General features: G+C 48.1%; 1 protein-coding gene across 32 annotated transcripts in view; it reads right to left on the minus strand.

Annotated features, from left to right (window-relative positions):
- Window positions 1-25,543, minus strand: part of CAMK2G (calcium/calmodulin dependent protein kinase II gamma) — a 176,241-nt gene that overhangs the window by 50,473 nt on the left and 100,225 nt on the right. For all 32 annotated transcript variants that reach the window (XM_074958479.1, XM_074958476.1, XM_074958486.1 and 29 more), the window contains exons 7-12: window positions 22,858-22,960; window positions 21,894-21,977; window positions 20,902-20,996; window positions 17,975-18,097; window positions 15,470-15,553; window positions 14,837-14,879 (exon numbers count right to left, since the gene is read on the minus strand). In XM_074958479.1, the coding sequence (XP_074814580.1) occupies window positions 14,837-14,879; window positions 15,470-15,553; window positions 17,975-18,097; window positions 20,902-20,996; window positions 21,894-21,977; window positions 22,858-22,960 (532 nt within the window). The remainder of the gene's footprint in view (window positions 1-14,836; window positions 14,880-15,469; window positions 15,554-17,974; window positions 18,098-20,901; window positions 20,997-21,893; window positions 21,978-22,857; window positions 22,961-25,543) is intronic.

Consider the following 25,543-nt stretch of genomic DNA (forward strand, 5'->3'; position numbering starts at 1 on the left):
GTCAATGAGCCTGTAGTGAAGTGTTTTGGGAAAGGCTTTGGAGGAGGCTGCAGACCCCAACTAAATCTTGTCATGAAGTCATGCATTAACATACAACAAAACCGAACAGGAATAAGATTAGATAAACATCAAATAGAGGAAGAAAGAAACCTCTCAAGCTGGAGGGCATCCATAACAAATCTTTCTGTGGTAGAAGAACTAAATTCCATAAGAATGGCTAACACAACCAACCCTCTGGCCGCCTGGAATTCTCATCCCCAAATGTGTAGAGTCTGGGAGTGAAAAGCTCTGGCCTCACCCAGAGTCAGGGGTGCTTAAAGGTGAAGTCAGACTCTTCAGACACAGCATATCCAGCGACACAGATCCGGGACTGTAATCTGGCCCTCTGTACTGTAGGTTGGGAAGAAACCTGATTTAATGCATTCTTAACCTGCCCAATGCTTTTCCTGGATCTGTCCAAGTACCAGTGAATCAATGGTCACTATGCAGCAATGCAGACTGTTCAAGAGATGTAGAGAACCTAGGATCTTCCAGTCACCTATCCATTATTCACAGGACCATGAATTCAGCAGAGTTCTGGTTCTGCAAGTTTTTTCTAATGCTGACACTCATCGACAAAATGATCAAACCCATCACATAAGAGGGAAATACCACTCAGGACACACTTAACTCCATCTAAATTATTTTATGTACACACAGCACTGCCCTATAACACCACATGAGATGCTGGAATAAAAATGAGGTCACTTGTGACTGGTTTGTCTGACTACAGTGCTCACACACATCCACCCTTCTGGGAATCACGTGCTCCAGCACATGGATGGAATCAGCTGAGCTAGTGACCACATGTCCTAATGCATGTACAGTTGGGAGGTTACAAGGCTGCATTTATAGAATGGGATATGTAGACCCAGCCTTCCCAATCTGCTGCCCCAAATCCTTCTCCTGTAGTTAGCAGGAGTGGGAGAGGAGAGAGCAAAAGAGAGAGAGTGTCTTTATGGGAAGAACATCCAGAGGGGACTCCAGGTACTGGCATCCAGCCCCATTTGCAGCTTCACAGGTTTTTCTACAGCCATTCTTGTGTTACATTCCCCTGTCCTTGGAGGTCAGCAAAGAGTAGTCTCCCTGGCAGTGAGCTCCTAGAGACTAAAAGTCTGCCTTAGAAAACCTAACATCTTGCCTAGCCCAAGTCTGAACTATAATGCCATGGAAGACTTGATTAAACTAGCCCATGAAAACTTCTGGAACAAGCAACTTGATACCTTATACCTAATCTCCAAACGATCCTCGAGCCATCTGGGGACACACTACACAGAGATGGGCTTCCCAAAACCAAGGAGGGGAAATCATCTTACCAAAATATATTAACATAGTCTAACCAATTGATAAAGATGACGACAGATCCTGAGAAGATGCTTTCTGTGGCTCAGCAGACAGCTATTTGTCAAATCATAGTGAGCAGCAATAGGACCAAATGAACTCTAATGGACAAGAGTCGCTAAACCAGAGACAAAAAGGTGGGTCAGACTTTCAGAACCACAGTCACTCAGGAACTAAAAAGGAACCAGGTCTTTATTCTTACCCCAGACAGATGGCAATTTTTCCTGGCCAAAGGGTGATAGAATTCTAAGGAAGAGTGGATTTACCTCCTTTGAAAGAGCTACTAACAGCACCCCTAAAGCAAAGCCGTTTCCCGGTAGGAGAAACTGTTCCCCTTTCCCTATGGAAGAGGGGGCAGAGCTCCTTCTGGTTGCAGACAGAGAACAGAGGGCTCTCACACTAACGCAAAGTAGTCCGAGAACAGCCACGTGAGAGAAGCAGCAGAAGAAAAAGCAAGAAAAAGCTCAGCTACTGACAAAGAAGATTTCAAAGGAAAAATAATTCCTACCCTCTGACAGTTTAGATGAAGACGCGTTTGTCAAGAACTCAGCTCCAGCCAGCAGGGCCAATCTGATGGCTCTGAGCTCCAGCCGATGAAACCCTCCCTACGTCTCTGCAGCCCCGAATGCTGCTAAAAGGGCTTCCCTGATTCCTTCTGGGCTCACTCCATCCACACTCATCTTTTGCCACATGGCAACTAGCTCCTCTCTCTCAAACGAACATGAAAGAAGCCAGCAACTGTATATTCTGACCACCTTTCAAAACAAGCATCACCTGTCAGACTCCAATAAACCTTCACATCTTGACTGCATTTTAGATCAAACAGAGTAACGATGACGTCTTCAGGGTCCGGTAATTATCTACTCGTGGCCAAGCTTCAGAGGGCAACTTCCCTTCCCCGACACACTAGCTCCCTGGATACTTTATCAAGAGGGACAGCAGAAGGATCCTGGGAGCTCTAGCCATGTTGTTAGCAGCTGCTGTCACTAGATAATCTGAAGAAGGGGCTTAACAGAAGAAAAATGCCCATCCAAATCATTAGCTACCTGAGGAATCATTCTGTTGGCCACAGGAGAAGGGGCAGAAACAGAAATCTTCTCTGGAGAAACGAACACAGGATCGACCAGTCCCCCTTAGAACAAAGAATCATCCAGTTACACACTTAGAGAAGCAGGAACACAGGCCTGAGGAGAATTAGAAGAACTTTTTCAACCTGGCATTTTAGAAGAGGTTCCACATTGTTTTACCAAAGACGACACACAACTATAAAGTATGAGAAGTTGTACCTTACTGAGGACCCAAGAGAAATATGCAGGCTCCTGGGATCACTCGAAAGGCTCCTTAGAAACTCCCCCACCCCAATTTTGGGATAAACGTAAGCACTGAAAAGCAGGGTGCTCAAATGCCAAAGGATTCTGGTGAAGAACTGGAATTTGAACTTCCAAGTAAGGAAGGACCTGTACTTCCAAAGTAAGATCTTCCAATGACATTATGAATGCTATCGAGAGGGGCCCTACACCTGTACACAAGAACCAGATGCAAAGGAAGACCATGAGAATCAAGGTGTTGGCCTCAAACCATAAAAACACTGGCACAGACTCTGTCTGTGAAAGAGGAGGTGATGGTGAAGATGGGGGCTACAAGCTGGTATTTAAACATGGTTTTGAGCAGCACCAGCACCACAACTTGTCTAAATGAAGGAGCTTCAAAGATGCTCTCCCCCCGCATATGGAGGTTGCCTCATATCTCAAATTGCCTATCACTTGGAGCTGGGACAAATTCCTCTGACGTCAAGGGAGAGGGAAAAAGGAAAGACAGGCTGGGAACAAATACACTTTCACAGAGGAGTGAGACATTTGTTTCCCTCCGTCCTGCCACCCGGAATATTCAGAAATTTGTCCATAAGCTCATAGGGAACAGGCCCACCTCAAAGAAAGGAGACACAGTGAATGTTGGTGGTAGAAATACTTTTTTCACCTCTCAGTTTTAGCACTGGTTTTCTAAAGGAGCCAGGAAGGAATCTTGGTAAGAAACTTCTAGACCCAGAAATTCTACAAACAGGGAATCTCTTCTCTTTTGAAAACAAGTTGTCAAATGGACAGTTAATTTAGCAGCTTTTTATAAATCAAAACCACCAAAACCCCCATAAAAACTCACCCAAAGACTGTCAGAGATGAAGCAATTCCAAATTTGACAGACCAGCACTAAAACAGGAACCAAAAGCACGAGGGGGATTTCAGCACCTCTTTATAGATCCCTTTTGACCTTGCCCTGTAGTGCACTTGTGTAACACATGTCAAGGCGTATAAACACCACTGACTCCACTGCAAAGCTCCAAGAGGTTGTGCACTCTCCAATAATATTTATATATGAAGATACATTTGTGATGGAGAAGACAATTGGTCCTGGTTCATGCCTGAGGCTCCCTATGTACTTCCAATAATACAAATAAATAATAATTTCTCCCTTTGGTGAACACTGGTATTTTATCTCCCTGTATTTCAAACAGAGTGGAAGGGCTCTAGAGATTCTCTGGTTCAGTTCTTTATCTGTGTGCTAGGATCATCAATGTTAGCAGCTGCAGGGAACTCAGATGTGGAAGCTATATGTATTAGTTAACTGCTGCTGCACTGACAGGGAGGAGACATTTGTTATTTGTCCATCCTATAAAAGTTTATTTTAAAATAAACTCCTTTGTGATGGAGTGGGGCAAAGGGGTCTTTAAAACAGAGATACTGTATTTAGAATCCAGAGGCCATTTCTCACTAGATCTTAATATATACAAATATCTGAGGCCTAAACTACTTGACAGCATCCTCCTTGAGAGGAAAATTAGTGAGGGAGAAGTGGAGGGGAGTGTTGCCTTCTGTACACCTGTTTAACTCCGGAAGGACTTCCACCAAGGAATACAGAGCCTCCGTGACTATAGATGGTGGAATGCATTTGAGGAAGTGTGACTATGGAAGAGATGGTCAGGGGACCACCTTCTGTGATCTCATAGGATGACAGCAACCTTCAAAAGATGCCCACTAATACCAATCTCACCTCAACCGCCACTGCTCAGCATAAACCAGGGTGTGCCACCCAAGCCTATCGCAGAGACTCTTAACACTTCTCCTGGATTCACAGGGAGAATATCCCTTCTGCCACTGGGATCAGTAACCCAAGGCCTCCATGCGTCGGACACCGGAACACAATGACCGGGGCATCCCACGACTGAACTGAAATAACTTGTGTAACCATCTGGCATGATGGCAACTGAGGCACAATTACTCTAGTAATTGCCATGTAAAGTTGCAGTTATTTCAAAGAAGAAGTATTCTCCACTGCACTCCAATCATTCTATCTGAAAGTCTCGGACATTTCCTCTGGAAACGGCCACTGACTTGCTATTGAAACACGGCTCAGGAGTAATGGCTCCCAGCAATTTATATAGAATCATAGAATATCAGGGTTGGAAGGGACCCCAGAAGGTCATCTAGTCCAACCCCCTGCTCGAAGCAGGACCAATTCCCAGTTAAATCATCCCAGCCAGGGCTTTGTCAAGCCTGACCTTAAAAACCTCTAAGGAAGGAGATTCTACCACCTCCCTAGGTAACGCATTCCAGTGTTTCACCACCCTCTTAGTGAAAAAGTTTTTCCTAATATCCAATCTAAACCTCCCCCATTGCAACTTGAGACCATTACTCCTCGTTCTGTCATCTGCTACCATTGAGAACAGTCTAGAGCCATCCTCTTTGGAACCCCCTTTCAGGTAGTTGAAAGCAGCTATCAAATCCCCCCTCATTCTTCTCTTCTGCAGACTAAACAATCCCAGCTCCCTCAGCCTCTCCTCATAAGTCATGTGCTCTAGACCCCTAATCATTTTTGTTGCCCTTCGCTGGACTCTCTCCAATTTATCCACATCCTTCTTGTAGTGTGGGGCCCAAAACTGGACACAGTACTCCAGATGAGGCCTCACCAGTGTCGAATAGAGGGGAACGATCACGTCCCTCGATCTGCTCGCTATGCCCCTACTTATACATCCCAAAATGCCATTGGCCTTCTTGGCAACAAGGGCACACTGTTGACTCATATCCAGCTTCTCGTCCACTGTCACCCCTAGGTCCTTTTCCGCAGAACTGCTGCCTAGCCATTCGGTCCCTAGTCTGTAGCTGTGCATTGGATTCTTCCATCCTAAGTGCAGGACCCTGCACTTATCCTTATTGAACCTCATCAGATTTCTTTTGGCCCAATCCTCCAATTTGTCTAGGTCCTTCTGTATCCTATCCCTCCCCTCCAGCGTATCTACCACTCCTCCCAGTTTAGTATCATCCGCAAATTTGCTGAGAGTGCAATCCACACCATCCTCCAGATCATTTATGAAGATATTGAACAAAACCGGCCCCAGGACCGACCCCTGGGGCACTCCACTTGACACCGGCTGCCAACTAGACATGGAGCCATTGATCACTACCCGTTGAGCCCGACAATCTAGCCAGCTTTCTACCCACCTTATAGTGCATTCATCCAGCCCATACTTCCTTAACTTGCTGACAAGAATACTGTGGGAGACCGTGTCAAAAGCTTTGCTAAAGTCAAGAAACAATACATCCACTGCTTTCCCTTCATCCACAGAACCAGTAATCTCATCATAAAAGGCGATTAGATTAGTCAGGCATGACCTTCCCTTGGTGAATCCATGCTGACTGTTCCTGATCACTTTCCTCTCATGTAAGTGCTTCAGGATTGATTCTCTGAGGACCTGCTCCATGATTTTTCCAGGGACTGAGGTGAGGCTGACTGGCCTGTAGTTCCCAGGATCCTCCTTCTTCCCTTTTTTAAAGATTGGCACTACATTAGCCTTTTTCCAGTCATCCGGGACTTCCCCCGTTCGCCACGAGTTTTCAAAGATAATGGCCAAGGGCTCTGCAATCACAGCCGCCAATTCCTTCAGCACTCTCGGATGCAACTCGTCCGGCCCCATGGACTTGTGCACGTCCAGCTTTTCTAAATAGTCCCTAACTACCTCTATCTCCACAGAGGGCTGGCCATCTCTTCCCCATTCTGTGATGCCCAGCGCAGCAGTCTGGGAGCTGACCTTGTTAGTGAAAACAGAGGCAAAAAAAGCATTGAGTACATTAGATTTTTCCACATCCTCTGTCACTAGGTTGCCTCCCTCATTCAGTAAGGGGCCCACACTTTCCTTGGCTTTCTTCTTGTTGCCAACATACCTGAAGAAACCCTTCTTGTTACTCTTGACATCTCTTGCTAGCTGCAGCTCCAGGTGCGATTTGGCCCTCCTGATATCTTTCCTACATGCCCGAGCAATATTTTTATACTCTTCCCTGGTCATATGTCCAACCTTCCACTTCTTGTAAGCTTCTTTTTTATGTTTAAGATCCGCTAGGATTTCACCATTAAGCCAAGCTGGTCGCCTGCCATATTTACTATTTTTTCGACTCATCGGGATGGTTTGTTCCTGTAACCTCAACAGGGATTCCTTGAAATACAGCCAGCTCTCCTGGACTCCCTTCCCCTTCATGTTAGTCCCCCAGGGGATCCTGGCCATCTGTTCCCTGAGGGAGTCGAAGTCTGCTTTCCTGAAGTCCAGGGTCCGTATCCTGCTGCTTACCTTTCTTCCCTGCGTCAGGATCCTGAACTCAACCAACTCATGGTCACTGCCTCCCAGATTCCCATCCACTTTTGCTTCCCCCACTAATTCTACCTGGTTTGTGAGCAGCAGGTCAAGAAAAGCGCCCCCCCCAGTTGGCTCCCCTAGCACTTGCGCCAGGAAATTGTCCCCTACGCTTTCCAAAAACTTCCTGGATTGTCTATGCACCGCTGTATTGCTCTCCCAGCAGATATCAGGAAAATTAAAGTCACCCATGAGAATCAGGGCATGCGATCTAGTAGCTTCCGTGAGTTGCCGGAAGAAAGCCTCATCCACCTCATCCCCCTGGTCCGGTGGTCTATAGCAGACTCCCACCACTACATCACTCTTGTTGCACACACTTCTAAACTTAATCCAGAGACACTCAGGTTTTTCCACAGTTTCGTACCGGAGCTCTGAGCAGTCATACTGCTCCCTTACATACAGTGCTACTCCCCCACCTTTTCTGCCCTGCCTGTCCTTCCTGAACAGTTTATAACCATCCATGACCGTACTCCAGTCATGTGAGTTATCCCACCAAGTCTCTGTTATTCCAATCACGTCATATGACTGATAGCTTAGCGTTTCATGTTCCCAAGGTGCTGACAAGTTGCCGGATGGGGCTGAGTTATCTGTGTGGGACTCTTCCCAGTTATGAAGAGGTATTTTCTAACTCCAGCCTTGCTGTAACAGTCACATACTCACGCATTAGACCAGAACGCTGAAGCGCTTAGGAAAGCATCAAGCTCGCCAGGAAAAGTCAGCTAGACGGAAAGAGCTGCACTCAACAGCTCCCTCCTCCCTGTGAGGGCAAAGATGAGGGGGGCATTTATTCCTCAGTACTACTACATTCATTCTGTAGAATGAACTAATGTGGGTGAGAGAGAACATGAAAAGCAGCCAGTCACTTCGAATGGACAGGATAAACAAGCAGAGAGTGAGGGAGAGAAAAGGGGAGGGGGAAAGGAGGAAAAGCAGCTTTAAAAAGGAGCAAACGTCTCTGTTAATATATACCGTATATAAACGAAAAGGCTAATGAACGAGTATAAGCCAACCCCCCAAGATGGATAGGTAAAAATAGTAAAACCTGTATGACCCTTTCATAAGCCGACCCTATACTTTAGGGGTTGGCAAACTTTGGCTCCCGGCCCGTCAGGGTAAGATGCTGGCGGGTCGTGACGTTTTGTTTACCTGAAGCGTTCACAGGCACGGAGCCGCTCAGCTCCCTGTGGCCGCGGTTCGCCGTTTCCCACCAACGGGAGCTGCGGGAACTGGCGCGTCACTTCCCGCAGCTCCCATTGGCGGGGAACAGCGAACTGCGGCCACAGGGAGCTGAGGGGCTCCCTGCCTGCAGACGCTCCAGGTAAACAAAACGATAATGTATTAGATATTCAATTCAATGATTTCATAGAGTTTAAAATCATCAAATTTTGGTGTAGACCCATTTATAAGCCGACCCCTGCTCTTTGATGCGTCACTTTTTTACCAAAAATATTCGGCTTATGAACGAGTATATACGGTAAGTTAACCCTTTTATTTGGATTCCCCCCCCTCCCCCCGCACAGGCCACTACACTTAGCAGGGGAAAAACGTGCACCTGCATTTTGCCCATACGCTTCATATCATCAAATTTCCGAACACCTAGTCCCAGGCACGCACAGGTCTGCAATGCAATAAGATCAAACGGCACTTTCACAGGAATTAACCTGCTTCAGCTCCACAGGAAAGTCTCATGGGCAGGATCTGAGACTGCCTTTCCGTCTCCCAGATGTACCTGGCTTCCCCCACTTTGGGACAAAGGAGGGGAGGCAGAATTCATTGAGGCTCAATCCTCAAGTACTCAACCCAGGGGCATCCTCTTTGGCTTCTGTCATCATCAACCAGATAAACCCTGGTTCTCTCTCGTGTGGCTGTTACTGGAGAAGGTGTATGGAGCAGACAGATAGCCCTGTGGTTTTTCCATTAGCCTCTGTCGACCCCACACAGAATCAAACATCCTTAAGCCAGGTTAACACAGGAAACCAGACAGGGAAGATAGAAAGTTAGTTTTTAAGGGCCAGGTTTGTAAAGGAATTTAGGCGTTCGTGTGCTCAGTATTGCAATGCCTAACTGATTTTAGGAGCTTAAGTGTCATTTTCAAAAGTGATCCAGGCATGTAGGAGCCTAAATTCCATTGACTAAATGCCTAAATCCCCTTTGAAAATGACATTTAGGCTCCTAAATCGGTTAGGCATTACAACGCTGAGCACAGCAACACCAAAACAGCTTTAAAAATCTGGACCTAAGTCTGTTTCAGTAGATATTTTCAAATATCTCACTACTTCTGCAGAAATCCACCTCCTAAAACACCTACTCCAGTGCATTTGTGTGGCACGCAACATGAGTGTTGAGACTTATAAGGTTCAGATGGTCTGACTGCCCCTTAGGCTGGAGTTCTAGCCAGACCCATTGAGTGTTCCAGCATGTTCCTCATTCAGTAGGTTGAGGATGCTGCAAGAATACCCTTTTGCAGCATTTCAGCACCCCCCACTTCCTGCCATAAGCAGGCTGGGAAGAGACATGAATGCAAAGATGCCAACAAAAAAAGTTTTAAACGGACTTTTTGTGAACCTCAGAGAAGTTTGGGGGTTGGTGTGACAGAAGGACAAAGGCCAGTGGTGGTCCTCATTTTCACATAATTTCATTTGCTCTGCCGAAGCATAATAATTTCACTCTTACACCAGAAAAAATGCACAGTCAAGAAAATAATTAAATTGACAGGATCCAGAGATGGGAGTAAAAAGGAAGTTTACTCACCAGTAAGTGGAGTTTTCAGAGTACGTTACCATAGCAGATCCACATTCTAGGAGTCCCGAGCCATTCCTGAATCTTTCTAAAGCATTTTAATAATGATGGACGAACAGTTCATAGCACTGTCTAATTTTTCATTAAATTTGACCTCATTTCCTGTTTGGGAAGTATCCTCAAATAGATCACGTAGCTCTCAAAATTTGTTTGTTGTTCAAAATTGCTTAAGAATTTCTTGGCCAATTTCCCACTTCATAATCCACCTTCAAAAGTCACCTGAGCTGGTGAGTTACTTCAGACATGTGGTCTCATTTGGGTTCCATGAATGGACGCTTACATAACACAGGGTGGTACGAATTTCAAATATTAATCACGTACACAATTCAAACTTTGCCTTTGCTAAATAACAGAGTTTAAAATTCACCCTCCAAGTATTCCTATTAGAAAAGCTCAGCCACTCAAACTTTCATGGAAGGCAAACACAATAGGCTTGGGGAGTATATAATCATATTTGGTTTTGGAATTTGAATATTTATTTATTACTATTCGCTCAGGTCTACGGCTTAACATTTACGGGCGCACACACTGTCTGCAGATCCAGTCTCCCTGTCAGAGGTATAAAGGACTTTATTCTTAGAGCTGTCCCCTGCTCGCCTCACCCAAACTAGCTATAAAAACTTCAGATGAGAGGATGAAGGCGGGTCAACTTGAATCTGTAGAGGCAACATGTGGAGAACTCCAGTTATTGCCAGGTTCGCTTCTTTTCTCCCTCACAAAGCTGCCTCTGCTGCTCCTCCCCATAGATGAGCAAGCAATAGCAGTTCCCAACAACAGGGCTGAGGAGTGAGTGGTTAAAGATGGAGGATCAAGCACAAGGTCTAAGCACACTTAAATCCCACTAATGGTCTATTTTGAGAGTTTAAGTGGTGCACAAGACTGGCGATGGCCCACTGCATGGCAGTGAATTTCATCCTGAATGACAACTGCTCTACAAATGATCATCCAGTTTAGATCCAGAGCTGGCAAATGATGTGACTTGAACTTCAAGTGGCAGCCTTACAAATCTTGGTGATAGATACATTATGGAGACAAGCTGTGTAGATGGCCACTCAACTGATAGAATGAGTTCCAAGTTCCTCCAGTCTAGAGCTCATTTGGTTGTACTCGGCTTGGCTACTGAGTTTCATCCATCTGGATAATTTTTGGATATATCTCACTTCCCTCAAAGGCTATAAACAAACAGGATGACTCTCAAAAGTAGTAACTCCATTTTTGACATCTAATATATGCAGTCTAGCCACTCCCCCAAACCCTCATGAGTGTGTTATGAGGCTGCAGGGGATGAGACCAGAAGAGAGAGATGGTTTGCTTCAGATGAACGTCTGAAGTCAATTTGGGCAAAAGTTTTAGGTGAGCAATACAGCACTGCTTCGTAAAGAAGGTTCAGTGTCAGAGTTTGGATTTCACTCACCCCTTTGGCAGAGGAGATAGCTACCAGGGAGCTAACAGTGGCTCCCAGGTGGTTTAAGGGACGTAATCATAGGCCTGGTACCTTGAACTGATGGATAACAGTGTATGGCTGAATGAAGACAAGGTCCTTTAAACAGAATAGTGAAATGCTGAGTTCAGGTTAACTGTACCTTAACTGTGGAAAGGGATCAAACCAAGATATCTCTAGTAACTGATTGAGGATTAGAGGAGCCAAGCAGTGTGAGGGATAACACATTACTACTACTACACACCTAAGAAAAGAAATGTATCCATTTACAAACACATGATTTTCTGGTGGCAGGAACATGCAACTGCGACAAGCCTGCTGCTTCACCCCTTCTGAATACACCACCCTACCAGACGTTAAGGGCTCAAGACCCAGGCCTCCAAGCATCGTGACTGAACTGGAGGAGAGTTTGACCTTTGAGAGTAGTAGGACTAGCCAAGGCTTGAGACATCACAGGCAGGTCACACCATGACACCTAGCCCTGTCCCATTTCAATCCCTCCAATGGGAATGGGGAACAGGGTGACTCCAGTTGGAACCCTTTCCGAGCAAATCCAGGACCCCTGACTGGTCTGACATGTGCAAGGCACCTGAAGCTTTGCTTTGAGAAGTGTACTATCAGGTGACCCTGCCTTCTCTAGACCAAAGACTGGAGGTTCGGAAGAAAAACAAGACCTCGTTGTGTGAAACATACAGTCAGGTTTCCTGGCTGGCGAGGACTAAGCTGAGCATTGCCAGCCAGATCTCCCTGGCTGGATCTATCAATCCTTTGTTTATAAGCAGGGTGCCTTCTCCTTCTTCTCCAGCAGGCCAGCAAGTTTGTGCACCTTCTCCAGGACTGCAGCAACTGGAAAGTCCAAGGGCTAAGCTCAGCTTAGCATCATTTCCTGTAATGCCTTATTGTTGTCATCACAGCGAGGAGACCAACTTAAACTAAATTTCATCTACTCTTCCTCCTCCAATGCAGAGAGGTCACCTCTCAAACGAGCCTGCCACTGCCAAGAGATGGTCTCATGCCCCAAGAGCCATAAGGCCCAATTGGTCATACAACCCAAGACTTGGCATCCCCACTTTCACTGAGATGTTAGAGGTCTGACCTCTGACCAGGCAAATATAGTAGGTAAGCTATCAGCAGGGGAAACAGGAGCAAAAGCTAACCACATACTGGACTTGGTTGTAGATTTGTAAGGCTGCACATGAAGGGGAGACCTCTGTATCAGAAGTATTAAAGTGGCCCAGGCTGGCTCTGAAAGCTCTTTAGAGAAATCTCACATTACAGCAGCCCCTGAAAGTTTGTTTTTGTGGAGTCTCCCCCATCAATGAGCATGGGAGGTTTGGAACTAGGAGACCAGCTCTGTAGGTTCATAGCACTTCTTTCAGGCCTCTTTCTCAGAGTGTCTCCAAGTCTCTGAATCGAGTAGTACAGGGGCTCAGAATAGGCCACCAGACCCAAATATTTCCTCCTCTTTTTAGTGATGAAACAAACTCCTGGATCCAACTACTGGCTCTTGAGATACAGACGAGTGAGCAGACCAAGCCTCCTCCAGCATGCTTCTAGGTCTGGGAATAAAGGATGCACATCCAAGCACCACTGACTTCTCCCAGGCATTTCAAGTACCCAACATGCTGGTCTACAAGGGACATTTTCCGACCCAAAGAGATGTGTTCCAAACCCAAACCCTTTCCCAGTCGCATCATAAGTAGAGTGCAGAATTAGTCTTACAAAAAATTAATTCAGTACTATTATTTATTGTAAACACTAGCCTAAGAATTAACAACTACATTAACATTTAAACTAAACCCAGCTGTGTCACTGAGCGAAGGAAAACAGACCCACGACCGCTTGTACCAGTGGGAAGAGGGGAACTGAGGACGGTTATAGGGGAAAGGGTTTTTAACCCTTAGCTGATGCAATGGCTGCATGAGAGCACACAGGCCCTCCTAACAATTAAACTGCTTTAGAATCACTCTAGGTCCACAAGGTATGGCTTTCAGCTCCTGCAGACACATTTCCCGGGGCTATGTGTACACCACAGCTGGGAGGTGCAATTCCCAGCACAAGTAGACGGATTGGCGCTAGCACGCTAAAAACTGCAGTGTGGACATTACTGCATGGGCGGGGATGCAGGCTGGCCACCAGAGCACCGACTCAGGGGATCAAGAGGCCTTGGATTTTTGAAAGCTAGTCTGAGCCAACTGCCCATGCTGCAACATCCACACTGCGATTTTTAGTATGCGTCCGTCTCCATGCGCTGGGAATCTCACCTCCCAGCTGCAGTGTAGATGGACCCTTTGCACAATGACCAGGGAGCATGTGTAAAAACTGCTGCTACAGCCAGCCTGATCCTTCTCCACGTCCTGACATGCCTGCACAGACTTAACGTGTAGCGGGACCAAGGATCACTTCTCAAGCTCCAGTGGGCTGCCCTGCTACAGTTTGGGGTTTGGTGCACAGGTCTTCTATTTGAACACCACCACCAGAATGACATGAATCCCAGCTGGAAGGGAGATGCCACCTGGATTTCACGAGTGAGTGCACGTGCGCCCTTTGTTGTTGGCGTAATTAGGAATTTCCTGCATTATACCATAGATAGTATGTACTGGTGCCCACCATTAAAGCATTTAGCAAAGGGAAAAGGGATGGAGGAGATTCCATTATGGCTGCTTTTCATTAACCATCCCTAAATTATGCTCCAAATGGAGAATTGGTGTATGGACTGTAATACAGCCAGGCTCAGTAAAATTTGGATTGAATTACTGCCCAGACACTACCTTTTAAAGAGGAAAACATCACTCAGGGTGAGCGAGTGGTCTAAGCTATGACAGGCACATGGGCACAGAAAGGCCACCCGCTTGAAGAGGCGTATCAGTTGGGGATAAACACTAATGATAGCACAAACCAGCAGCTTGGCAATTTTAACAAACTAAATGTACCTTTCAAAACACTCATTTGACTGAAACATTTGGATCTGTGTTTTCAGTAAGGGCACAGCACAGAATGCTCAGCAGGCAGCCAAACTAATGGTCACCGAGTCTCAGATGACCACAGCCACTTCAGAGACAGAGATGGAAACACCTAATAGCTTGCATGTTTGAGAAGCCTAATAGCTTTCTGGTTGAGCCAGGGATACCCAGCACCCTAATGGCTACTCCCCCCTGCAAATATCATTACTTATCCAGTGGTGGAGCCAGGTCCTCAGGTCTGAGGGAACCATTGTGGCAGTTATAGTCCCTGATAACTAGGGTTTCCAAAGGGAAAACTGACAGATGCCGACTAGAACATCCCAAACATAAGCCTGCAATAAAACATGAGTGTATTTTGGTAGCAGACTGGATTCCCCTCTTGTTCCAGATGCAGGCTCCTCTCCCAACCAGTCTAATGTTTCTCCCTGTTGGTCACTGGCCAGGGCAAAGCTAATGGATTTTGGAATGCTAAACAGAACAAGACCCCTCTCTTCTCTGACTCACCCCTAAAGGGTTAAAGTGCATCCAGATCTATGTAGAAATAAGGGGGAAGGGATGAGGGTAGGTAGAACTTACCGGAAAAGTTCCGTGAGACCAGCATTGTTGTGAGGATTGCACCCTGTGGGGGAGAAGGAGAGAGCAGGGATAAATAGCGCTGCCTATCTCAGACAAGGGATGCAGAAACCCAAGTGGTTCAGGGTTAGACAGGCTGCTGGGGTCCTCTCCACCTCCCAGCAGCTGCTATTCAACAGTTACTGGTGCTGGGAGCCAGGAGGCCGGGAGCCAGGAGACCGATCAGCATGGTAGACAACAGCTCTTAAGCATGGAGTGCTCATTTGGGTATTTCAGCTCTCTTTAAGTGGGGGCCAGGTGGGCATGGAGAGAACAGACCCTATGGGAAACTAATTTTTGTACCTACAGAAATCTCCCAACATGCAAAAAAACTTCTAGAGCACCTTATATTAGAGGATTTCAAAAAGCACTTGACAAACAGTGAGCTAATCTTCAAGTACACCTTTGGCAAGGCAGGTATTTGCTCCACGGCACAGAGGGAGAAACTGAGGCACAGATAGGGGAAGTGATGTGGGGCACACTTCAAGTCAGAGGCAGAGCTTGGAAGAAATCCCAGCTCTCTCAGCCTTGTGCTTCAGCCGCAAGACCACCACCCTCCCCAATCCCAGCTCCCAAAAAAGGCAAACACCTACTCACCTTCAGCTTTCTTCTGGCATTGAACTTCCTCAAGCACTCCACAGTCTCTTGTCTGTGCATCATGGAGGCCACGGTGGATCGTTGCTGGAAGACAGGAACAAGAAAGGATTGTTAAATAATTGTAAACAAATCACCAAGTCGAGTTCTCCCTCCAGCTCTCCGTTCACACGCTACAGCCAATACGACTGAGCAGCTCAGCTCTGGGTGCCCTGCTCCTAATGGACCCTGGCTCCAAACCGCAGAGACCTGGCGGCAGAAACCAACTGCAAGGTGACATTAACCACCCCCTGTCGCGAGAAGTTCTAAACAAGGTGGGTTGTTATCACAGACCCATGCCTGAGAAAGTTGAGTCATTAAAGAGCAATGTTCTCCATCATTCAGACACCAAAGAACAAAAACAGATTTGAGGCAAAAGTGCACAACCAGCAATTACGCTGGGTGGGAGGAGGGGAGGGAAAGAGGCGGATCTTGTTACTAAATCTCAAAAGGAAAATTTGAGCTGGCAAGTGAAGACCAGTGTCTGGCTATCCTGATGCCTCTTGGACAAGGCTGCTCTTCGAACCTGTGAGCACGACGCCAGCCCTCAGCACCCTGGCATCAGATGCAGAATATGGTGTTCAGCATACCGCTGGGGAGTCATATGGCTCAGTCAGATAGTTCTACCACATCAGCCGACAGCCTGAGTGCAGCGTCCAGCCAGTGGGGCGCACTTGTCACCAGCACTCAGCTGGGGTCACATCAGCTGCAAGAGGAGCACTTCCCAGAAGTGCTGCCAGAGAGTCAGGGAACATTTGGAAACTGGAGGCTGATGCCAGACTGGCTCTTGCTCTAACACAGACCTACCAGTCTGCATTCACTTTACAAGAACAGTGGGCGAAGGACTATCATGCTGACCCGTAGGCATTACAGATCTGCCATGAGCAGCTCTCTCTTGGTTCAGACAAATTCATTAAGACCTGGGAGAACAGCATGCACTGTGCTCAGATTCTGCAAAGTTACGTAGGAAACCTCTACTGTGACCTCAAACCTAGCCACCCCTGCTCTCAAAGCTGGCTACAATCTGCACTGGCTGTTGTGGGGGGTGGAAAGGCTGGACCGTCCTCTTTGAAAGAGCTTCTTGCTGTTAAAGTTCACACCGTCTCCTGTGAAGCCAGAGAAGCCTGAAGTCATTCCAGGTCTCTTGCTAGTTTGGCCTTAAATGGGCCAGAAAATACACTATTGGCTCTGTAGACATCTTCACTGACCACAAAGCACAACTGTCACTGGCACTAGGAGAACAGGAGTGCCCTGTACTGCCACTGGAAATGCACAGCCAAGACCAGTCGCTGCCTACTGGTGAGCACAGCAAGTGTCTAGAAAGGGAATCCGTGTAGGGTACATACACGGAGCATGTCGGGCACTCGGAGACAACAACTTTAACATAGGGGAAAGTGGGTGGGGACTGAAGTGATTTATGGAATGAAACCATTACACTTTGCAGAATGGCCAGCCAAGCCAACACGGGCGAAGAGGGAAACTGTCTCGGGACATTTCACATTAATCCTGCGATGTGGGCAGTTATTGCTTCTCAGACAGTGCCAGTCACAGGCACTGGGGCTGCAAGGCTCACAAAATGAAACACAGTTATTAGAGTACAGACACACAAACAGGGAAGGGCCAGAGCCTGAGCTGATGTGAATGAGCATAGCTCTGATGTCGTCTCTGGAACTATGCCAATTTATAATGTATACAGTGTGTACACCACATATCAATTGGAATCGCTAATGAGATCTCTCTTGGGGAATGGGGGAAATCGCCACCTGTCAAGAACAAATTGTGAAGGTGGGTATGCACAATGAACACACTGGAAAGCGGAGGCATGCCTGTCTCTAGTGCACACTCCTTCCTTATGTGATTGAGAGAAACTCTCCCAATTATACTTCAGGATCCTCTTACCAGCTCTGCAGAAGATGGGAGAACAACCATGCTCCTGGTCTGGAAAGAAGACAGCTCTCAAGGGAGAGAACTAGTTAAAGCTGCTTCATGGCCACTAGCATTACAAGTATGGCTAGTGGCAATATGGAATGTTTGTAGGAGCTACAGAAGCACTTCCACGTGTGCCTGTGAAAAATGAAGAGGCACTACAACAAACTGGGGCTGGGATGCAGCATTCAGGATGCCCAGGTGCCAGGCTATTCAAGCGGACATCTCCCTGGATACGGCACATGACGATGATCTGCATTGGCAATCAATGACTATTGGATAAAATAGCCTTGAAATTAAAAGCCATTTGTTCTGCATCTCTTCACTATACCAGTGGTTAAATAAGGATATAAACCAGGTGGGCTTTTCCCATGCCAGCACCTACAAGCTCACAGTTCAAAGCATACAAACATGCTTGATTAGACAGCACCTGATTTCTTCCCCTAGCTCTGTCCTCCTGCTCTAGTAGCCTGTCCTCCCACCACATGGCTTCAGCATGCACCATGGCATGACCTCCTAACAGGTGAGGAAGGAGACACTTACACAGACCCATGGGTGTTTGAGTGCTTGATCAGCCGTGATGCGTTTAGCCGGGTTTATCGTCAGCATCTGATTGATCAAGTTCTTTGCTTCAGGAGTCACTGTGTCCCACTCAGGTGACGGGAACTAGGAGGGAGAGAGGAGAAGAGATGAGATGCTGAACACAACCCTCCTTGCCCGCTGGAGGAAATCCATTCCACCACACCGAGCCCTGCTCAGGCTTTAACCCCTTTGGCACCATCACAGCTAGTTTGCACCCAGGGGACACACACTTTTTGGTGACAACCACAGTGTGAAAATTCTACGGGACTTGACAAATAGCTGAAGACCATACATGCACCATTTTGATGGCTGTACAATGGATGTCCACGGGGCAGCCAAACAGTTCAAGGAGCCTTTCAGGATTCAGTCAGGCCTTGGGCTTTTACTCAAATCTGTAAGTCCATTCAAAGATCTGTAGCTTCCCTTCTTGAGCATTTGGTGCAGACATGAGAAAACAGATGCCCGGTCTCCTTTAACCCACCCTCCTCCTCCTCATCCTCCTCCTCCCACTCCCTGTCCCCACACACTAAAAAGCTGTAATCCTGTTTGTAATATCAGAAATTGTTGCCTGGGGAATGGGAGACATGTCAGAGGCTGGCAACATGTGGGTATGGAGATGAAGGGCAGAGATCTGAAGTCCGTGAACTAACACCACTCCATGTGCAGTTCAGCACATCAGTACAGATGAGGACAGTGCCCCAGGTCTTCTGGGGTGTTACAAATGAAAGCACAATGAAACTACAGGCACATCTTCACAGCACCTGGGAGGTGTAACCCCCAGATCATGTAACTCTGCTCACACTAGCACCTAAAAATAGCAGCATAGCCATGGGGTATGGGCAGCAGCTCAGGCCAGCTGGCTGTGTATGTATTCAAGGGTCAGGTGGGACTGTACTCAGGCGCTTAGCCCAAGTTGCCACCCGGGTAGCCGCAGCTATAATGCTAATTGAAAAGTGCTAGCCGGAGCGGAGCCAGAGCATGCATGTCCGCCTGAGCTGGGGTCCCGGACACACCCTAAGTGGACGACAGCTCGGCCACCTGAGCGGAACACACAGCCTCTGAACACAGAGACGACCCAGAGGGCAGTTAAAGGGTCATGGTCGCTTTAAGTCACCTGTGTTTAAAATAAGATGTCCTTCCCTGTGCTGTGAATATTTCCTCCAAGTATTAGAGCTGAAAAAAGCGTAAAGAGCTCCTTGACTTTTCCCATTCACACCATTAGCTTACGCTTTGTGCTCCTCTCAACACAGACCACAAAAATGCACTAGTCAGGGTCACACTTGCTGAGTGTCAGTTTCACATCCCTGGTCTCAGGCACAGTGCTGCAATGTCTGCGCTGCAAACATTGCAGAGGAGTGCTTAAAAACCTTCAGAAAACCCTGAGCTTTCATCTGGAGGTTATTTCCAAACCAAAAAAGATTCCTGGTCACATTTCACAAAACCCAAGTGCTGAGTCTAAACGCACCCCAGGGGCCTTCTCTGAAGTACAAACGTCCTATTTTCTGGAGACTGAAATTCACAATGGCCACTTCCCATTCAGTCAAGAGGTAAAATGGAGTACTTCAACACACACACACACCCCCTGCCCCGGACGGGGTGGACTACAGGAGATATTCTCTATTCCTATTAAAGTGGAAGTTGCTCCCTGCCATACACGGCACAGAAGTGGGCTGCAGGAACTAGTTCATGACAGTTAGACACTTTTGAAAATCTGAAGGGGGTTGAAAGTCAACGGGAGTTAGGGGGGGTTGGGCACCTAACTCCCAGTCACCTGCCAGAGGAGTTGGGTGTCTAACCTCTTAGGTGCTTTGAGAATCCCACTCTGCATTCCTGCGGCAACACATTCTAAATGTAACATTTAGCATAAGAACCAGGAACACAGAAGAGAAGGAGCCTATGAACAAAAGGAGCAATAAGACAGAGTAGCACCTGGCAGCAGGGGAGGTTACTGGATTCCAGCAGAAACATCCTACTCCCACCATTCCATCTCCGGCTGCTCTGAGTTAAGTACGGGCACTGTGACTGCCCACAGAGCAAACCCCGCAGCTTCCCTGCAATGCGTATGCCAGCCACTCTTGGATCAATAGCTCCAGGTTTATTTCCCACTCCAACAGGCTCCCCTCACTCAGGAAGATTTATTCCAAGTGTTCAAACTTCTGTAGTCAGAGAACAGTCATTAATGCTTAACCTCTCTGGCTCTAACCTCCCCACCAAGTCGCTACTCAGTCTGGTCAGACATCACGCTGCACCCTATGACCACCTGTCTAGCCACAGTCCCAAGAGCAGCTCCATGCTGAAGCCTTCACTCTCACTACAGCATCTGATCCCTCATGCCCGTCCCAGTTTCCCCAGTGCCACCCCGTCCACCAGAACACTCACTGCTGGGCAGATCAGGACAGTTTTTCCACAGCTGCAGGCAAATTCCACTGTGGGGTGCAGGAGGCCATGGGCCACAGGTCAAGCTGTCTCTAGAGAGAGTTTCCCCACATTGTTCTATAAGGCATTAGTGGGACGAGATCCTTCCAGTTCACGCTCCTTATGTCCCCCTTGGAGAGTCAGTATCTGTATCTCCTCCAGCACTTCACTGCACTAAGCCCACGAGCCTAGAGCAGTTGAGTTTGGTAGTTTTTTCCTGACCCAGTTAGCTCCCTGTACCCACAACCATGCCCCTGCCACCCCGGACCCCAATGGTAGCCCCACACAGTATCATGCTAAGCATGCAGCAAAAAGAAAGCCCAACGAACACAAGGCAGACACTCCAAGCACCACCTGGCAGAGCAGCTGTGCGGCTGCCACCGGTCAGCACATGAAATGATGCCAGATTTTGGCTGGCTAGATGGCACAGGCTTTCTACACCATGCAGGTACTCAGCGATGAAGTGTCCTTACGTCATACGCTCCAGCTTTGATCTGCTGATAGAGTTTGTGCTGATCTTCATCCCAAAAGGGAGGGTAACCCACTAGCAGTATGTACAGGATCACTCCTGGGAGAGAGAGACAGACATGCTGTGGTTAGGTTCATTGGCTCTGATCACTCCTGTCCTCCATCTGTACACCCACTTCAGAGCTGAGGAGACCCCCCCTTCCTGCCCTCTCAACATTCCTTCTCCAGCAGTGTCTGGGCTGAGACTTCAGTACCTTGGAGGTCTGAAAGTGATGGTGAACAAGGAGCAGGAGCAGCCCCAGGAGCCATCTCCCCTCAGCTGCTGGACTTGGTCCTGGCACACCAAGATCAGCTCTGATCCCCAGCTCCTAGGACAGAGCAGGCGCATGCTGTCCTTCTACCTCCCCATACATGATGACTAGTGAGCCACAGCTCCCAGCTGCTTCCAGAAACCAAGCCCAGTGAGGACACTGGAGAGCAAGGTTCTACAGGCGCTTCCAAGACTCTTCCATGCTGGCCTCACACGCTTGCAGGGCAGGAAAGCCTAACACCCAGGAGGCCTGCAGGAATAGGTCTCTGCCACATAACAGTTCAACATCCCCCACGTCCTGGGGCTTTAAACTGATCAGTCTTCAGTTATATTTACACTTATGCTTCTTTTTTAGAAAGGAACACCTACAGAGCGAGCATTATAGAGCTAAATAATGGCGCGCTGGCTTGATGAGGCAAGGATGGGTTCTGACTATTTAGCCCTAGCAGAAGGCTCTGGTGGCTTGTCTGAGCACAGGACTAGGAGTTAGGAGCAACTGAATTGCAATCCGCGCTCCATCAGCCCCATCTGCAACCTTGGGCATGTCACTTAACCCCTCTGTGCCTTCCTTTCCCTGTCTGTGAAAGGGGGATGAGGACCTTTCTAACAGGGGGCTGCAAAGAATGGCTGATGTTTGTAAACAATGCAGTGTCAGTGCAAAGTGTTATCACTGTTATGAGATCTTACCGCATGCCCATATGTCCACTGGTTTTCCATAAGGATCTTTTCTTAACACCTCAGGGGAGAGGTAGCCTGGAGTACCGGCAAACCCTGTCAGGAGAGGAACGACATGGGGCATACATAGTACCCAGCTAGAAAGATCTGCTGACTCCTACCACATGATCTGAAAACTGTAACATTTAACTTTCACAAGCCCATGCTTCCCCTCTTGCCTAGACTTCCCTGAGTTACCTCTGTGGAAGCCAATGGACACAGGAAAGGGAAGGCAAAGGAATGGGTTGACAGTCCACCAGCTCAAAATGCTATAAGCAAGCAAAGAGCGAGCAGTGAATGGGATCATGTCACCCTCTAGAGCACAAGCCCTTGTGCCACATCTAGACCATGGCTACCCGTGTGGTTTGGAGTTACAAAACAAACCCTGGCTCATGGCTTAGCCAAAGGGTGTGAACAGACCCACAGCAATTGCCATCTCTCAGGAATGTTCAGACAGAAAAGATCTGGTTCCTAACTCTGCTATACCTCGAGAGAGACAAGCCCAGACCCAAACACACCTGAGGAGTCCAGATCAAGGCCTGGACTTTGCAGCTGTCCCCATTTATACAAAAAGGGGAAACAAAATCCGCAGATCCCAACACTCCTGAGGGGCGGGAAAAGTTTGTATCAGGGTCTGGACTTTGCAGCTGGGGCAGCCTCTGTGACTAACTCCTACTGTACATTTGGGAAGGAAAACAAGAGGGAAGATTCAGCCTTAAGGCTCAAATATGGTCACATTTTCTCTCTTGCTCCCATTTTACCCAGTCCAAAGGCCCCAGAAGCAGGGGTGCTGGGCAAGGAAGGTGTGGCACTGAACCTGTCTAATAGTTAGCTGGAAGAGGTCAAGCCCAAATAAACTAGACCCTTCCTAAGGCCTGGCATGTACAAAGGAGGCTGGAAGGGGCAGCTAGAAAAGGGAAGGCTCAGATCTTCTTACCAAACCAGGCCTGCTGCTCCCCCTGCACTTCTATAGCCAGTCCAAAGTCGGCCAGTTTGACAGCAGCACTCTTACACTTACTTGCCAGTAGCAAGTTCTCAGGCTGGGGAAAGGAGAGAGAAGAGAAAGGAGGGAGGGGTGGGAGAAAGAGAAATCTACATTAATCTCCTTTCCTCGGTGTTTCGATATGTTTAAATTCAGTCAAGGGCCCTGTGTGAAAGCTGCCATTCAGCTAAGGCCCAGCAATTGCCAATGGCCTTGTTGATGGAAGGGGAGAGCCTCCTCGGTCTCACACTCATCTCATCTCCCTTTGCTCTCACACGCAATGCAAGCGCTGCTCCCAGCCCAACCCATACACCCAGCGCTGACACCAGGTGGCGCTGACAGCACAGTCCCTCCAGGATGTGATTCCGACCCATCCATGCAGAGAGAGAAAATGATGCCGCAGATACAACAATCTGCAGTGATGTGGCTCCCCACGAACATCACACAGTCCCTAAGGCAGTGGACAAGCAAACACGATAATAAGGGCTGCCAAAGAGAAATCTAATGTGGGAAGGCCCAGTCAAGTCCGGCAGTAGCTTTATGGAGAGTGCCTTTCCACATAGCTCACTGCAGTGCTGCTGATGCTGCTAATGAAAGCTCCCTTTGTTTGAGTGGTGAACCCCCACCTACAGGAATTTATTAAATGCTCCTACATCACCCTCTCCTCTGATGAGGGACAAGACCTTTCCTGTGCCAAAGATGGGATGCTGCTGCTCTCTCCCTGCTCCTGAAAACACCTTATACCAGAGATGGGACCCCACACCCCTACCTCTGAAGTATTAGGAAAAAGGATGTCACCCAAATAGAACCTCAGGCGTTCGAGGAACTCAGTTGTGTTCTGGAGGCTTCAGCAAGAGAAAGCGGTGAAGGGGTTAAAGTGGCTGCAAAACATTCCTCCAGGCTGAGGTGTTGTCTGCCAGAGCAGCTAGCAAAGGGGACCCTGCCTCTAACACACATGCCCTGAAGACACTGGCTGCAGCAGCTCAGCAGGAAATGGAGTTCCCACTGCACTTACAGATAGGGACAGGGCAGAAGGGGGAGGAGCTCAGAACCTCTCCTATATTGGGCAGGATATAAAACTACACAGACTGGAGTCTACAGCAGGCACCAATGGGAGGGTGGGAAAGGTGGCCTCCAGCAGGACAGAAGGCTGGAAATCCACAAACTGGACTCTCACATTCCTTGGAGGTCATTTGCACAGCAGGGCATCTGTCTCCTATGGTGACCTATAACTGCGGTCCTGCTGGATGAGGAAGGGGGTGTGGCTCAGTCACCTGCACAGCGGGGATGGGGTAGGTGAGGCATGCACACAAATCCCACCCCAGCCTGCACTGCGCAGAAGGTGGTTTAGGTACATGTGATGGTCTGAGGGTGGGATGAGGAGGCAGAGAGGAAGATCAGGCATGCGTCGCCCTCTGCCTTGCCTGTGCTGCAAGGAGATGGTAGGGAGTTAGAAATACATGTCCCCTCATCCCTGCCTGAGAGTCAGGCCCCACTTCACACTGGTGCCAGCACGTTTCTCTGGGCCAGCAGGAACAGTGCCACTGCAGCTATCGCAGAGGAAAACACACCAGTGTAGACAAGCCTGCTGGGAAATCTAGGACCTCCCTCTCACCCACAACTCACACTGCATGTGTCTCAACTAGGGATGGTGGTTGTGCTTAGACTGGGCTCAGCAACTCATGCTAGTTAAATCCCTCCAAAACTCCACCTATTCCCTGCAGACATCTACCTAGAGGGAAACCCCTTCAGCGGGACTCCAGCTCTGTGTGCAGGCGTATCTACCTGCATGTTCTGTAGGCTAGAATCCCACTGGCTGAAGTCAAGCTCAAGCTGTTACCCTTCCTTCACCCTAGAAACGGGTTGAGTTTAGGTGGGGCTTAGCTAACGTGAGTGAGCGGAGCCAGACCTAAGCATGACCATTTTTCCTAGGCAAGACAAACCTGCTGTGACAGCACCTCCTGAAACCACCCTGCTTCTCCTCTCATTAGTTAATTCATGCCATTGCAACACCCAAGGTTCTACTTTAAAAAGGGCCATGATCAACTTCACTTATCTCACCCTAGCTCTTCACTACAGCCCTGCAGAATCTGAAACCTATTGCCAAATGTCTCCCCTTCCACATGCACAACTGCGGTCCTCTGGAACACACTGTAGCTGCAGGGACGCTCACAAGCCATGGGCTGGGTTTGCTGATTTGCTATTGCAGGGTTGCTCCTTAGGACTGGTTTGTAATAGAGGAGGGCAAAAAGCAGAATATCAAAAACAAATACGCCTGAGCTCTGCAGCTCTAGACTATCTGTGGTCTGTTATGGTGGGCAGCTGATGAGGGCCGAGCCCCTAGGGGCCATGTGTTAAGCAAAGAGCATGGAGTAATTTATTTTTAAAGAGCAGAATGACAGAGATTGAGGAGCAGCTGCAGGGGACTGGACTGGGCGTGAGGAGGAACAAACTAGCCATCGTGGGAGCCCAGCTGCTGGCCAATTCTACCAGAACTGCCTGGCTTTCACGCCCATCCCGTTGGTGGCCTTTGGAGAAGCGAGCAGGAAAGCACTGTGTTCATACTGCAACATAGGGATTGCAGTACAGGCCTACAGCGGAAAACGACTCTGCTATCCTGTGACACAAAGAACTACCCGGA

The sequence above is a fragment of the Natator depressus genome, chromosome 7 (genome assembly GCF_965152275.1).
Source record: "Natator depressus isolate rNatDep1 chromosome 7, rNatDep2.hap1, whole genome shotgun sequence".
NCBI classification, from domain to species: Eukaryota; Metazoa; Chordata; order Testudines; family Cheloniidae; genus Natator; species Natator depressus.